At 35.8% G+C, this 16,282-nt stretch overlaps 1 protein-coding gene across 3 annotated transcripts in view; it reads right to left on the bottom strand.

The window, feature by feature from the left end:
* Positions 1–466: 466 nt before the first annotated feature.
* The window catches only part of larp (La related protein), a 330,859-nt gene continuing 315,043 nt past the window's right edge, over positions 467–16,282 (bottom strand). Inside the window, exons 15-19 of one of the 3 annotated variants that reach the window (XM_069824303.1) lie at positions 13,207–13,367; positions 10,469–10,613; positions 8,901–9,010; positions 5,041–5,174; positions 467–1,973 (exon numbers count right to left, since the gene is read on the bottom strand). In XM_069824303.1, coding sequence (XP_069680404.1) covers positions 1,287–1,973; positions 5,041–5,174; positions 8,901–9,010; positions 10,469–10,613; positions 13,207–13,367 — 1,237 coding nt within the window. In that variant the 3' untranslated portion in view covers positions 467–1,286. The remainder of the gene's footprint in view (positions 1,974–5,040; positions 5,175–8,900; positions 9,011–10,468; positions 10,614–13,206; positions 13,368–16,282) is intronic. The other 2 variants (XM_069824304.1, XM_069824306.1) reach the window with 2 other exon arrangements.

Here is a 16,282-nt window from a genome sequence, read left to right as displayed (position 1 = left end):
AAAATCACTTCTTCCAGTTACACATACTTCATTAAAAAGACTAGTCCTATTCATTCAATATGGTTTAAAAATAATTTGTACATGTGTAATCTGGTGCAGCAAGTCTGGTACACAGCTGCCTCCCCTGCAATTTACGAATATGACCCCAAACTCTTATGCTATCACAATTGTTTCACTGCAATACGGAAATGGAGTAATGTAACAGCCTCTTAGTTACTTCCAAGACCCGTTTCTTGCACGAGTTTCAAGATTTTTCTACAACACAACAACTTAATGCCACTTTCCGAATGTGACTAATGGAAAACTGACAGTATAGAAGAATGAGTTTTCATCAATATATACACAAATCTATCTTCTATCATACATTTCTGCCTTTCTTTTCCAGAATGCAAGACAAGTCATGTATAAATATGGTAGTTATCCAAAAAGATGAGAAAATATGAGGCATACAAAAATAAGAATACCAGTGTAAAATACTTTTTTTTTTTGTTTTAGGTTTTTTTTTTTTTGTTTTTTTAAGTTTTATTTATTTTTAATCTACTTTCAACACCTATATCTCCAGTGATATTTACTGGATTAATCTGAATCAAATTTATGATAATAATATATATCCAAGTAAGTGATGAAGCTTCAGTACAAAATCAGATGAGGATCTAAGTAGCCAGGACAATAAAAACGTAATTTCCCCCATCTCCCACTTTGTTTCAAACAAGAGTTACAACTACACAATATTTCAATCTTAAAACAAACACTAACTGACAATCCTCTATTTCATATAGTAACCTGCCACCGCCGAATGAACAACCTTCGGCTGGGTATTACACTGGAAGACTTACAAAGAACTTAAAACTTGCAGCAGGTCTTGAAAGAAATTCTGCAATGAACTGCAAATTCCCTTACTTGGAAAATTACCTCACACCACCAGAAAATAAGCTTCGATAATATAGAATCACTGTCTGTATTACTTATTTTTGTTTCACACGAATACTATCTCATTTCAGATTAGGCACCAAGAAACTGAGTTTAATCAAATTTTGTTATGGCACAATTTTCTGTAAAAAGAAGGGAAGAAACTGTATAGTTGTCAGACAGAATTTATCAGCCTTTTGTTTTTCATTAAGAATTGGCATAACAATATTCCACACAAATTGGAATCAGAATTACAAGATGTATTCTAACAAGCGAAGTTTGGCAGGCAGCAATTCAATATTTTTTATCTTAACTATTCTTAAGAGAATGGTTGTTTATCAGACTATTACAATTTTGTTTCATCGCCGGTCATTTTCTTACGTTTTAGATGATGATGAAGAGGATGCAGCAAGACTGTTTTCATTCTTTGTTTTTGATAGGGAAATATCTTGTTCCTTATTGGTAGCATCCTTTTGAGTTTCTGCAGATTTTTTTTGTTTCTCTACACTGTTTCTACAACTAGAGGATTCTTTTTTCCTGTGAACAGATTTAGAAGTAGGTGACCCACTGATACCTTCTCTTGAAACCTCATCTGGTGAACTAGATTTTGTACGGCTGGTATTTGAACTGCAAGGTTCTGATTCACCAAGATCAAAATTCACCCTCGCTTTACTACTCGTACTTTGGTTAGCATCCTTAGAATTAGAATGTTTGGAATTGGAACTGCTTGCTTCTGAGGAATTGATCTGAGCTCTTTCAGAATTGAAAGAGTTTGATCTCGTTCGACCTGATGGGTTGTAGGCTGTAGCTGTCATCTGGCTTGTGCTGGGACAGGTAGGTCCTATAGACTCTGCTCGCCGTCTGCTATGACCAGGGCTGGAGCCAGGACCCCCTGACAGGCGTCTCACACGCTTCTGGAGCTGCTGGGCTGACTGACGCTCGGAGATAGTCTGTTGTCGCACATCCATGCTGTAACTTTCCGAAACGCTGCGGTTGCGACGTTTCAGAGCATATGGACGAAACACCCCTCTGTATCCACCTCGCAACTCATTCTCATCACCAGGCTGTGGAACATTGAGATAAGACACTGACAAGTTCTACCACCTCACCAACACAGATACTAATGAAATATTTCTGGGATATAACACAAAACTACCACCAAAAATGCTCTTCTATACAAAAATACGATAATATGATCACAGTATAACAAGAAAATAAAAAACTATTTGAAAGCATGCTAGAAAAATACAGAAAAATATCAACTGAAGCTACTCTACAACATCAGTAAAGACTTACAGTCTTACTAATAAACCGTGTATAGTTTTTGTACTGGACTTATGCAGAGTTGAGACAGAGAACTTTACTAATAAACCATGCAGAAGCGATGGACGTATAAACAGCCTGTAACTATACAATGGGAATTGCTTTGCAGTAGTTATATACACGAAACCCCTTGTTTAAGCGTTGTATATAGAGAAAAAATGGCCGCCCCTCTAACAGCTGTTCGTATCGACTGTCATTTTATGATGATAGTTGCCTAGTAACCAAAGAAGAACAAACCAAACAGCACAGAATAATTAGAATATTTTTTATTTATCAGAGCTTCCTCAAATTAGAGGCTGCCATTAAACAAAGCATACAAAACAATACAAGAACAAATAGATGATGAGAGCTAAAAGAGTAAGAAAAAAGGCAAACAAATACACAAACAATGGCAGTTTACAGAAGAAAAAAAAAAATTTCAAGTAAAGAATCAATGAAAGCTTGTACTCTTTGACCAAAATATAGTATGGTAATCGATTAGAGCCAGTTGTACTATCGATACTTAACACGCCACACTAGAGCGCTCTACCGGATGCAATAGAGAATCTCAGATATTCTATTATCTTTCGTAACGAAGTAATGACGAAACTATAACGTAGCTGTGTAACAGTTGTACTGTTATATGTGACGTATGTAGTGATTATTAGTAAGGAATTTACACACGGCGTATAAATGAGCTACTCATTGTATAAGTATAAGACAGTTAAACGTCTGTATATAGAGTTTTTATTAGTAAGACTCTTAGTCTATTGTAATTCATACATGATCTCGTCACTTGCAGTTCAGATGTTGCAAAATTCATAGGTTAAAATTTGACTGATAATGAGGAATTTTTAATGATAAAAAAAAATAATGAACACCAAAATTTAAATGTAATATCCTTAAATCTTAAAATTCCCTTTTATGAGATTCTGAAGATTGTGATGGAAATTCTGAAGGCCTTTCTTCAAATTCTACACTATCACTTATATGTCGACACATAAATTTTATGTGAATAATTATTTTACACATTTCATTTTTCTTTATATTTTGACACTTGTAATTCCGGATTCCAGCAATCAACCTCACTTGAGGACGGATAATTTTCAATAAATCTTAGTAGTAAAATGAAATAAAACAGACGACTAGTGACTGTGAATCAAAGGACTCTTGATAAAATTCGCTGGTAAGTCATTTTCACTAACAGAGTTCCTTGATTTGTAAAAAGTGTGCCTGTGGACTTATGTTTCATGGAACTATGGAGGACTCTACGAACAAAGATGAAAGCATATTATGAAAGCGGCAACAATGAACCAATAGACTACAGTGTGTTTAGGACTGGATAGAGCAGATGCATTCTCAAGAAACAGAAGAAATAGGAACTGCAAATATGGGTACTCTGACGTATTATTTTAAAAAATTTTCAGGAGAAACTGAAATAATGAAATTTCATTACATAATTAACAGAAAAGCATCTACTATCCAAACCAATAGAAGATATCTGTGTAACTCCGTAATAATAATAATAATAATAATAATAATAATAATAATAATAATAATAATAATAATAATAATAATCGCCATCGTTGTCCAAGTATTAGCCCTCAATCTCTTCTTGGATCTTACTTAATCATCTCTCTTATTCAAATTCCATCCCCAAACTGCTTTCAAAAATGAAGTAAAAAAGTAACTGTGTTCTGCAGTTTGTTAGAGAAATACACCTGACAATAAATAAATTAAAAATTTTAACAGAGTACAAAATTAATTTTGAGATAATCAATGCATTCCATGCAAACAACTCAAAGTCAAGATATACATGCACTCCTGCAAGCACGCTTAAAGAGACTATTAAAAAAATATAGAAATTGTAAAAAAACATGCTCTGTTTGTTACACATAGTAAAGTGTGCAGCTCCATCAATGTAAATGCCTATTGTACAGATATGGAATTAAAATTTGGAGCGAATCTTGATGGGAGTCCACCTGTATGTAGGCAACAATTTCGCACAACTGTCCACAAGTAGCATAGGTACAGGGGTTCTTAATTTAATTCATATAACAATGGCAAAGGAAGCTTTTAATAGACAAAGGAATATCTTCTGCGAACCTCTGGAGAAAGAAATAAGGAAGAGACTAGTGAAGTGCTTTGTGTGGAGTGTAGCATTGTATGGGGCAGAAACATGGACATTACGACGAAGTGAAGAGAAGCGGATAGAAGCATTTGAAATGTGGATATGGAGAAGGATGAAGCATATGAAATGGACAGAGTAAGAAACGAAGCTGTGTTGGAGAATGATGCTGAAACTGATCAGAAAGAGGAAAAGGAATTGGCTGGTTGAGAAGAAATTGCCTACTGAAGGATGCACTGGAAGGAATGGTAAACGGGAGAAGAGTTTGGGGCAGAAGAAGATAACAGATGATAGTTGACATTAAGATATATGGATCATATGTGGAGACAAAGAGGAAGGCAGAAAATAGGAAAGACTGGAGAATGCTGGGTTTGCAGTGAAAAATCTGTCCTTTGGCAGAACACTATGAATGAATGAATGATTATTTATATTTCTATCTTTTTAATTTTTATTGTATTAACATAAATAATATGGGTATGAGCTCTTTAATATATTTTTATTATTTTTTGTGTTGGTTTTATAATAACTATCACTTTAAGTTTGTTAAAATTTTATTTTGTTGGTTTGTAATTTATTATCATTTAAGTACTTTATTGAAATTCTTTATTAAATTATCACAGTGTGTTGTAAGAGAAACTGATATAATAATTTTACTTCCATATCTGTACATAACAGTAATAATACAATTAAATGTAACTTGCCATAACCACACGGAAGTCCTTAATGTCGTTGAATCCAGAGAGAAACTCTTTCAGTTTAGGATCAACATGTAATTTGGAACTATGTTTGTAGTATTTCAAGAATGCCCAAAACTTCTCCAGTCCATACAGCTGACCTAGAATATATAAAAGAAAATATGAATTCCACATAACCTTTGTGTATGTACAGTATATACGAATCACACAAACATGTTACCCATTTCCTTGTGTAGCTGTTTAAAAAATACTACCTATGCCTGCATTACAACAGATAATGCTTCACAGTTTGTAAACCTGTTGGGAAGTCTACTATCAAACTCCACTCCTCGGCTTTAGGCCTTGTGGTGTCAGCGAATCCTCCCTCTGCTTTAGCACAACTCAAAACTTTGTACAGCTTTAAAGTCATACAAAGTACTATGAGTGTGTGCATCATAAATCATATAGTCATGCTTGGTGATTTAGTACCTAGGTGCTAGGATGGGAAAAACTGACCCATTTTCATACATTTAACCGGTTAATTAGAGGTTATTTTTGCTGGTTTAACATGATAACCAGTTATTTTCCTCACAAACCGAACAACCAGTTATTTTTTAAAATACATGCTGAATCAAAAATTTAATGTCAGCCAAACATCATTTCTTTTTATTATTTTATACTCCATGCAATCAACCCCGTATAAAAATTGTCTCATAGGCCATTCCTAGGTGGGGTATGCATTGCTGATTTATTTAATTCACCTGCCCATAGATGGCAAAATGAAATTCGACTGCGAATCGATGTCAATAATATAGTATATGGTATGCTTATCTTAACCACAGACTTTCTCTGATTGGCTTATAATACATATCTGCGAGGATTGGGGCATTTTAAATGGCGAAAAACGTTTTCCTTCCTAATGGCGTAGGTTATTGATTGTTTACATCATTGTCCATTAGGTCTCTAGCTTCCCAATAGTGATCATTTTCACATAACTTCAGGGACTGACATTGTCGTAGATGTTCTCTGTTCATACAGCGAGAAACTTTGACTTAAGTTACATTGGTTATAGGAGAATAGATTGCCTGTCGAAATGTATCATAATCAAGATTAATATTGTAAAACTTATGCAATGTGTATTATTTTTTAGACATCTTACCTATAATCTGTAAAGTGAGTGAAGTAATTAACTAAATGCAATTTCATAACCTATTATTTTTTGTATTTTGTTTAGGGCGGCCGGGTAGCTCAGTTGGTAGAGCAGCTGGCAGCTGGCTACGGACTGGAAGGTCCGGGGTTCGATCCCAGGTGGTGACAGGATTTTTTCTCGTTGCCAAACTTTCAGAACGGCCCCGAGGTTCACTCAGCCTCCTATAAAATTGAGTACCGGGTCTTTCCCGGGGGTAAAAGGCGGTCTAGTGCCGAGGTCATGGAAAGCATGGGGCTCTACCTCCGTGCCCCCCCAAGTGCCTTCATGGCATGTTACGGGGATACCTTTACCTTTTATTTTTTTTTAGGGATGTCTTTGATGATATTCAGCATCTAATGACATTCTTTTAACTGTCTTCTCGTTGGTTTACAGTTGATTGCAAATTGTTCTTTGATTTCTATTGCAAGTAACCTCTCATTTTGTTTTCCTGACTAATTTACCGACTTAAAATGTTAAAAAAATAATAACCGGAAAATAACAGGTTAACCGGTTATTTTTGTTCAGTTAACTTCCTTCAAGTTAAATTAATTTTAAAATAACTGGTTAACTGATAACTCGAATTAACCTCCGATCACTACTACATAATTCCTGAGTCTTAAGTACATGGGTTCCATCCTGGATGAAGGTATTGGATCTTAGAAGGAAAAAAAATTCGAAATATACTCACAACTTTCACTGGATTAGGAAATAAAGTTCTTGGTACATGAAGGAGATTCACCAATATAAAAAATTCCTTTGTTTATAAAAAAAATGTGGAAAAGTTCTACCCAGAACCTATTACAGCAGACATGCCCATCCAGGGCAACTCTAGCCTTCAAACAAGGTGTGACAGTGATGTAGAATATCTTTTATGCATGTGCCTACATGGTATTCTGAGATTCTAAGCCACTGCTGGACCTTGTCTGAAGATTAGATCTGCTCCAGTACAGTAAAACTTCATTTATATGTTTTTATGGGGGTCCGAAGAAAAAAAATGCATAATTGAGAATAATGTATAACCGAAATGACATTTCATAACATATTAAATAGTATTTGAAGGCTATATGGAAAGAACGCGTTAAGTAACTTTAGTAAAATTTTCACAAGACAATTTTAGAACTTTACAGCCATCTTTGAGTTGATAATACAACTACCCAAATTTACAACATACATTCTTGAAGAATGCAAGATTACAACTTACTTACAAATGGCTTTTAAGGAACCCGCAGGTTCATTGCTGCCCTCACATAAGCCTGCCATGGTCCCTATCCTGAGCAAGAATAATCCAGTCTCTATCATCATATCCCACCTCCCTCAAATCCATTTTAATATTATCCTCCCATCTACGTCTCGGCCTCCCCAAAGGTCTTTTTCCCTCTGGTCTCCCAGCTAACACTTTATATGCATTTCTGGATTCGCCCATATGTGCTACATGCCCTGCCCATCTCAAACATCTGGATTTAATGTTCCTAATTATGTCAGGTGAAGAATACAACGCGTGCAGTTCTGCATTGTGTAACTTTCTTATTCTCCTGTAACTTTATCACTTTTAGCCCCAAATATTTTCCTAAGAACCTTATTCTCAAATACCCTTAATCTCTGTTCCTCTCTCAAAGTGAGAGTCCAGGTTTCACAACCATACAGAGCAACCGGTAATACAACTGTTTTATAAATTCTAACTTTCAGATTTTTTGACAATTATGCAAGATTATTTGTAGGAAATTTTAGCTGTTTATAATCAAAGCTCACTGATATGTTACATTTTAAACTCAAATGCAGAAACTTACTTACCTTATTCTTACCACATGATCTTCATTTAATAAAATGTGATTATTTTACAAAAAGTCAGTTATTTTGGACTGCTTGCTCCTAAAGACTAAACAATGCCCTCAAATTGTAATAACTGTTTCATAATTTGTTCAGTTACATCATTGTGTGTCACAAAATGTTTCATGGTTTCTAAAGCAGTAAAAGAGTCATTAAAGGACACAAGACTGTTGAATGCAAGCATGGGCAGCTTCGAATTTCTACTTCTTTCGAAGTGGACAGCATCTCAACAATGAGCACGTATTGTATTTTCGCGTTCTTACACTTTCATGGCAAATGTAATTTTGAACAAAATTTATTTATAATATATAAATGACATTTTGTATCTCCGGTGGTTTAAAATACGATCATGTAATGTAAAAAACGAACAAACGTAAAATGTAGACATACATGAAATAAATTACATATAAAGTATCGGAATTTTGCCAGGACCTTAGGGGTAGGGAAGAAAGGATTAAGTGTGGAAAAAACTGCTTAAGAGCGAAATATATAAAAGAAGTTTTACTGTATTATTCTCTTCTCAACTCTTGATATTATGTAGTCTTCTCATGGAAAAGAGTGGGAACAATATTCCATTTTATACATGTGCAACAATACCTACGGAGTACTAACGTGAGATACACAAATTGAAAATAGGTAACAAACAAGCTCAGAACAGTCAAATAGAGCCAAACATTTAACTGTCGAATGTTCAACATTAGAGACAAATCAACAACAAAGATAGTATGCCCTTGGTCCTCGATTATCACTTCATGGGAATAAAACTTTTCGAATTATCACTATTAAGAGACATAAAAAAATACAATGGCTTGGGGAAGGGAGAAGTAAATGTATACTTTTTTAATGTTTAGTTCTTAATTTAAGTACTTACCATTTTCGAAGTCAGCAATAGTTTCGGTCTGGAAATCCTGATACACTTCAGGACGGAATTTTTTCTCCAGACCATAGCTGAAGAAGCGGAACAAGCACTCCAGTCCATACCTGTGGAAATATAAAAATAAAATATAAATCTAAGCTCTTAGTGAGTTGTAATGGCAATAAAAATACTTTTCAGCAATTTTTGTTCTATAGATATGCATAACAAGCAAAATTCAATTCATGAAAGAAAATAAATCTTATTTTTCCACTCCCACTGCTGAGGTATGCTGTTATTACCTCATTTTCAGGGAAATAAATTAATTTTACTGTGATAATGTTAGTTGCTGTTGACGACGGAACGTAAGTCACATTACTTCCCTATAAAGTAAGTGAGAATATGTTTTGTTCAACAGTCACACAGCAACAAACAAAAGAATGCTCAAAAGTCAACGACCCCCCTAACAGTTCTGGTATTAAATAATGTAAAAATTTGTATCTTGATTACACAACTTTTAACACTATATCATGTGTTTGTGTTGTGCAGTGTGGAGTCAAATAATGTGCGTGTTCTGAAATTCAGTTGTGTGTTGAGGATTTGTTATGGGTGTGTTTTTGTGTGCCTCTATATTTCGTAATTTCAAGTTCCCATACGAATCAATAAAGTGAGTCATAAAAAGAATAAGTAACAGCGAACAGGCAAAACATCAAAATTCAAAATGGAAAGAATCATTCAAAGATCCAAAACTAATTCCTGATGTACCTCGAAAATCTGCCGTGGCCATGTTTAGATTGATTACTAGACATGATTGCCTCAGTAAACATCTCCATCGTATTAAGAGTACTGAATTCACCTAAATGCTTACTATGCACCAGAGAAGAGGACATGGAGATGGAGCACCTGGCTAATTGTGAAACTCTCAGGACATTTGTGGACCTTTCATCAAAATATTGGGAAACAAGAAGGATGATGACTTCATTGTTAAATCCAGAGCATTAGATACACACACATATTTCGTAATGTTCTGGTGTGTTTAGTTACTGGTTTTTCAGTTGGATATGTAGAAGTTCCATGTCTGTGTCTATGTTGTTATAGGTGTGGTTGGTGTTTGTGATGTGTTCTGCATATGTGGAAGTATTGTGTGATTTGGTTATGGCTGTGATATGTTCTTTGAAATGATCTGCCTGTCTGTTCGATGTAGAAGTTGTTGTAGCTATTGCATGTGACTTCGTTCGTATACACCTGTGAGATTGTATTTATTTGTTTGTGTTGTTTGTGTGATGAGATGCTTTTGTAGATGTGTGTGTTCTAAAATTCAGTTGTGTGTTGAGGATTTGTATGGGTATGTTTTTGTGTATCTCTATATTTATATCTATATGTTTTTTACGTAAAATGCGGGAATGGAAAAAATACTATCTATATGCAATTCGTAAGGTAAGTCGAATTTGCTAGTCTCAAACTACTTAATTGCAAACTTATTCTCGACTAGTAAAAACTATTTACCTCCCTTAATAACATAAGTAACTATTTGTATATGAAGCATCCAAACAGTGAACTCAATTGCAGAATGATATTCAATATACCTGTAACCTTCTCGTGCATCTTCAACTGCCAGTGTCTTGAATTCTTGGTACATTTTCCGATTGTAATTTTCTCTCAGGAAGAAAGACCAAAATCTGAACAGTGTATTCATTTCCTGGGATTGACCAATTCCCAGTTTCTTTCGGTCTGAAACACAAAACGAAGAAACCAATTTTATAAAAGCATATTATCGAAATAGTTTATAGTGTTATATTTTACTGCACGAGTGAATTTTTAGTGAACATGTGAGAAAGAGAGGGTTAACTTATATTTTAGGAATGCAATCAAGTACTGTATTATAACACTGTAAACTTGTTTCATACACTACTAAGATAACAAATCTGTAATGGGTTAGTTTGAAATCATGGTCTAAGATGCCTGAAATGTCGTGACACTATGGTGTCCTAGGAGAGAAGTTCGTGACGATATTTTGTGTTGCTCTGTTACAGTTCGTTGTGTACAATACATCACAAATAACAGCTTCCTAAATGATTGGCTGAATTGGTTTTACTTTCTTTAATATGACAAATCATTCTTTACATAATATTTATGTTTCAATGTATGTTTGAATCTATACTAATAATAAATCTGTAGCCGAAATTTTTCTGGTAATTTTCGATTTTCCAAAAATAATTGGTCCTAACATATATAATTAACCACCCTGAAACCGAAAATCGTTTTTTTGAAATGTTTGTTTGTATGTATGTCTGTCTGTCTGTATGTTTGTTACCTTTTCACGCGATAATGACTGAACCGATTTCGATGAAAATTGGAATATAAATTAAGTTCGTTGTAACTTAGATTATAGGCTATATGGCATTCAAAATACATTATTTAAAAGGGGGGTTATAAGGGGGCCTGAATTAAATAAATCGAAATATCTCGCTTATTATTGATTTTTATGAAAAATGTTACATAACAAATATTTCTTTAAAAATCATTTCCGATAAGTTTTATTCTTTGAAAAATTTTGATAGAACTGATATTTAATGAGATAAATGAGTTTTAAAATTAAAATAACTGCCATCTAAGGCCGTGTAATGAATTAAAAAACAAATGACTTCGTCTATAAGGGGCCTTGGACAGCAACAATCGAAAGCTATGAAAGATAGCCTACAGATAATGTTTCTGCGTTTCTATGAAGTAATATCTGAAGCTAAATTAACCGATTTGTATAATTAATTATTAATTCACCATTGGAAAGTGTAGTTTCCCTAGATGGACATAATGCTATAATGTTATTACAGTAACTTCTGAGTGAATCGAGGACAGGTAAGATTAAAATAGATTCTTATGCACCGAAAACTTGATAGCCTATTCTGTATATTCGTTTCCTGTATTTCCTAAACTAATTTTTATGACCAAATGAGTGGTCTCTGGATCAAAATGATCGCATTTTAATTTTTTAATTAAATTTAAATTAAGTAACATAATAAACGATTTATCCTTCTATCAAACACGAATGTTCCCTGGATCAAATGTCTTATTTTAATTATGTAATTACTTTATATTTATTTCTAACGGGTGCAGCGGAGCGCACGGGTACGGCTAGTAATAAATAAGTTAGTTGTCGCAGTTACTGTTGTTATGGCCATAAAAGGTCATCTAATCATTTTAAAGTATAAACAAACACAGTTTATAATGCTAGTGTACGAACACATATTAAATAATACAAGTAATACTTGTTCACGACACAAAAATACAAAAGAAGAAATGTTAAAACCAGGAAAGCAATGCATAATTATTTCTGTTCTGCAGCATCATTACCAAGTCTGCATACTGGTTTAGTGTATAGCAGTAACTACACGTTCTTAGTGACACAGATTGAATCTGGTGGATATGGTTCCATATTCATGAGTTGTTTTATTTGGAGCCTCAATCATAATGTAAAGATCTGACCATATTTTAAATCACTCTAGATAATACCGTTCTAAAATGAATTTGTTTAAAATAAATCTTGTTAAAATTATATATCACATAAAGCGAATTATAGGAGAAAAGTTTTCCGGGCTATGAGGCCATGGTCCGTTGGTTGTGTGACCAAACGTTTCGTTCACTGCTACGGTGAACATCTTCAGTGGTGTAAATTGCTGGTTTGGTCACACAACCAACAGACCACGGCCTCATAGCTGCGAAAACTTTTCTTCTATTGACGCCAGTCGTGAAAGCCTACACTCTAATATAAAGCGAATTATAAGTATATAAAACATAATTCAATGACAATTACACATAAAATGGACATTCTATCACAGAAAGATTATTGAATTGAATTGAATTTACGGAAGGAGAACATTATGGCCTAGCACTGCGACCTGTTATGATCTACTGTGCTAACCCTCAAGATAGGCACATTCCTAAACCCACACAGGCTGACCACACTAAGGTTCGCTGCATACCCAGGTGTCAAGCAGGCAACCCCCCTTGTCCCTAGGCCAGCCCCCTCTGTGCATCACCAGCCGGCGATGGGGGAATGCTATGAGATGACGAAATGGTGACGGAATGATGTAAATGTCTAAGATGGGGAAAAATGGGAGAACCCCGAGAAAAACCCCAAATGCGATCTTGTCTGCCACAAGTGTCACTATGGATTTTTCAATGAAAAATCCCAGACCTGACCAGGACTCGAACCCGGGCTGCCTGCGTGACAGGTCAGAGGTCTGAGCACTCAACCACTGCAGGGGTTACAGAAAGATGTAAGCAAGAGGCAATAATATATGGGTATTTTACACTTTACACTTACCTTTAAGACATCTGGCATAGTATTTGCTGTACACTTCTTGCTTGAAGTTATTTTCCTTCAACAGTGAATGAGATGGGTGCTGGAAAGTTGGCAATGACTGAGGTGTGCTGCCATAACTGCCAGCTAGGTAACTTTCACTAGGACTTGTTCCTGCACTGCTACTGTTCAAAAGAAATTCAAGGAATTTATGTAAGTTGTGAAATGGCCTCAATATCATCCTCTGTAGGTTTTCAGTACAATTGAGTGCATTAAATTAGTTTGTGTGAAGATATCCCTACACAGCTAGTGATAGACTGTGATTTCTCATGGATATCTTCGCAAAATTCATGTAGCACAAGTTCTACACCTACAATCCAATGGATATAGAATAGCAGGCTCTAGCTTGTGCAGTCCTATAAGATAAGAAAACAAAAAAGGGGAAAGGGAATGAAGGATCAGACACATGACAGTAGAAGAGGAAGGAGGTTTGTACAAGGAAAAAAATATTGAATCTGTTTGAAAGATACAAGGGTCACTCAGAAAGTAATGCACCACATTTCTTAACATAATTTTGCATTCACAGCTTGGCTACTTAACCGTGTGTAGATACATTCTCCTTGTTTCTTTTCTAATTCATTTCACTCTCTTCCCATGAGGGGAGCAAGCAGTTCCGTATTTAGATGGTGATATGCTCAGGGGCCAAAAAATTTTGCGCCCATCACCAATTTACTTACACAAATTTTAATATTTAGCAGTCAAACTGCACAAAAAAACTGGCATGTAACAACAATTTAACATATGCTACTATCTAAAGCAGGGAGCTTCTGCGAAGTAGGAAAATATCGAACATTTATTTTGAACTCGATTTTTCTTTTCCCAAAATTTAACCACCCCTACAAATTTACTGCCCATAGGTATGGGCGCAAGTGCAGCATTAGTTCAAAATGGCTGTGCACTTGACTTGACATCCTTCAGAAGCAACGTGCTGTAATTGAATTCCATGTGTGCAAGAATGAGATGGTAGGAAACATCCACAAGAGATTAAAGCAAGTGTACGGTGAAGATGCAGTACAGCTGTTAGTCATTTGGCACGAAGGCAAAATTGACATGTGATACTGACAACCCACCTCATGACACGCAACAGACCACACAAGCTGTTCTACAGGGTGTTTACTAATTTGCAGGAAACCTTTGCGGAATGGAGAGAGGACCTAACAACAGCAAGAAATTCATATAAGATCCATAAATACCAGTACAAAATTGTGAAACATTATTGACTTCTAGAATAACTCTTCTCGGGTTCTCAGCCAGGTGAGTTGGAGATTAGCTTCCAAGCTTTTGACGGCTAGCTCTGCCATCTTCTTCAGGGAATGAAGTGATGTGGAACCATGTGTAGCTGGTATATATGCAAAAGTAGGGCTTCCCGCTGCAGGCCAATCAGGAGCTAGTTCCTAGTCCTGACAGCCAGGCTCATTCTGGTTGGTGGAAGCGGCAGCCAATCAGGACCTACTTGCTGGTCCAGGCTCATTCTGGTTGGTGGAAGCGGCAGCCAATCAGGACCTACTTGCTGGTCCTGATTGTCTGCCATGTGCTGGTGGTCTAAGTGTATTGATGGCAGGTTTCCATGCTGTACTCGCTGTAGACCCTCGTCTCTGTTGAAATTATTGCCATCTAGCTGGATTTCGATGGCTTCCTTGATAACCAAATCCCAGTAACCTGATATCTTGTCTAAGATGGTGGTGGCGCCAAAATCTATCTTGTGACCAGTTTCTAGGCTGTGTTGGGCTACTGCAGACTTATCGGGGTAATATAGTCTTATGCTGCGTTGATGTTCCTTGCAGCGTTCCATAATGGTGCATCCCGTCTGCCTGATGTAGCATTTCCCACACTCACAAGGTATTCTGTAGACACCAGGTGTCCTAAGATCAAGGTCGTCCTTAACTGGTTTCAGCAAGTTACTGGGACAAGGTTATCAAGGAAGCCATCAAAATCCAGCTAGATGGCAATAATTTCAACAGAGACAGGGTCTACAGCTGAGTACAGCATGGAAACCTGCCATCAATACACTTAGACACCAGCACACGGCAGACAGTCGGGACCAGCAAGTAGCTCCTGATTGGCTGCCGCTTCCACCAACCAGAATGAGCCTGGCGGTAGGGACTAGGAACTAGCTCCTGATTGGCCCGCAGCAGGAAGCCCTACTATTGCATATATACCAGCTAGACATGGCCCCATATCACTTCATTCCCTGAAGAAGATGGCAGAGCTAGCTGTCAAAAGCTTGGAAGCTAATCTCCAACTCACTTGGCTGAGAACCCGAGAAGAGTTATTCTACATCAAATGCCGGGAAAGCCTCAAGTCATACATTATTGACTTCTATTTTTAGTACGAAACAATTTAAATTAATTTCGCTACTATCACATGTGACTTTTTTTTTTCTTCCATAATACTTTAATATCCTATGATTGAGGTTCTGCACATTTATTATCAGACAGTACATCTTATTTTATAATATGTAGAGGAAAAACAATTGTTAACATGCATCTGAAGTCAACTTGTAATATGTAGCCAGTCAGTGATTTATGCAATGGAGGGGGGAAAGGAACTACCCTACCCCATTATCTCCTGGCCTAGTTGCCTCATAAGTGGTGCCTTCTTGGTATCACTTGTGAGGTTCAGACCTATCTTCGGGCAGTTGACTAAACAACAAACAAACAATATTCTAATGAAGTGTAAACAAATAATCCAATAACAGGATAATTTATCCACGAATAATTCGGAAATATTACTTGAAAACCTTATTACATCAAAGATGGAATAAAAGGTGTGAGAATGTCTGACAAAACTACAACATGGGACCGAAATATTGATAATAAACGAAATGGTTAAGACAAGACTCTAAACAAATTAAATGAAGTTTCAAGAAGAAATGTGTATATAAAAGTAAGTAAATAAATGAACAAAGATACCCGAGAATTCAAAATATTTCAATGAAGTGATTAAAAAAACAGAGATAACTGAATATTCTCCATATTAAACTTTTAGATTGTAATATATTAAAAAAACTATAAGCTAAGTGGTAGAAGAAGTACAGAAC

Source organism: Periplaneta americana, chromosome 4 (genome assembly GCF_040183065.1).
Source record: "Periplaneta americana isolate PAMFEO1 chromosome 4, P.americana_PAMFEO1_priV1, whole genome shotgun sequence".
In the NCBI taxonomy this organism is placed as follows: domain Eukaryota; kingdom Metazoa; phylum Arthropoda; class Insecta; order Blattodea; family Blattidae; genus Periplaneta; species Periplaneta americana.
The sequence above is the reverse complement of the archived record's forward strand: the minus strand, read 5'-3'. Positions and strand labels throughout refer to the sequence as shown.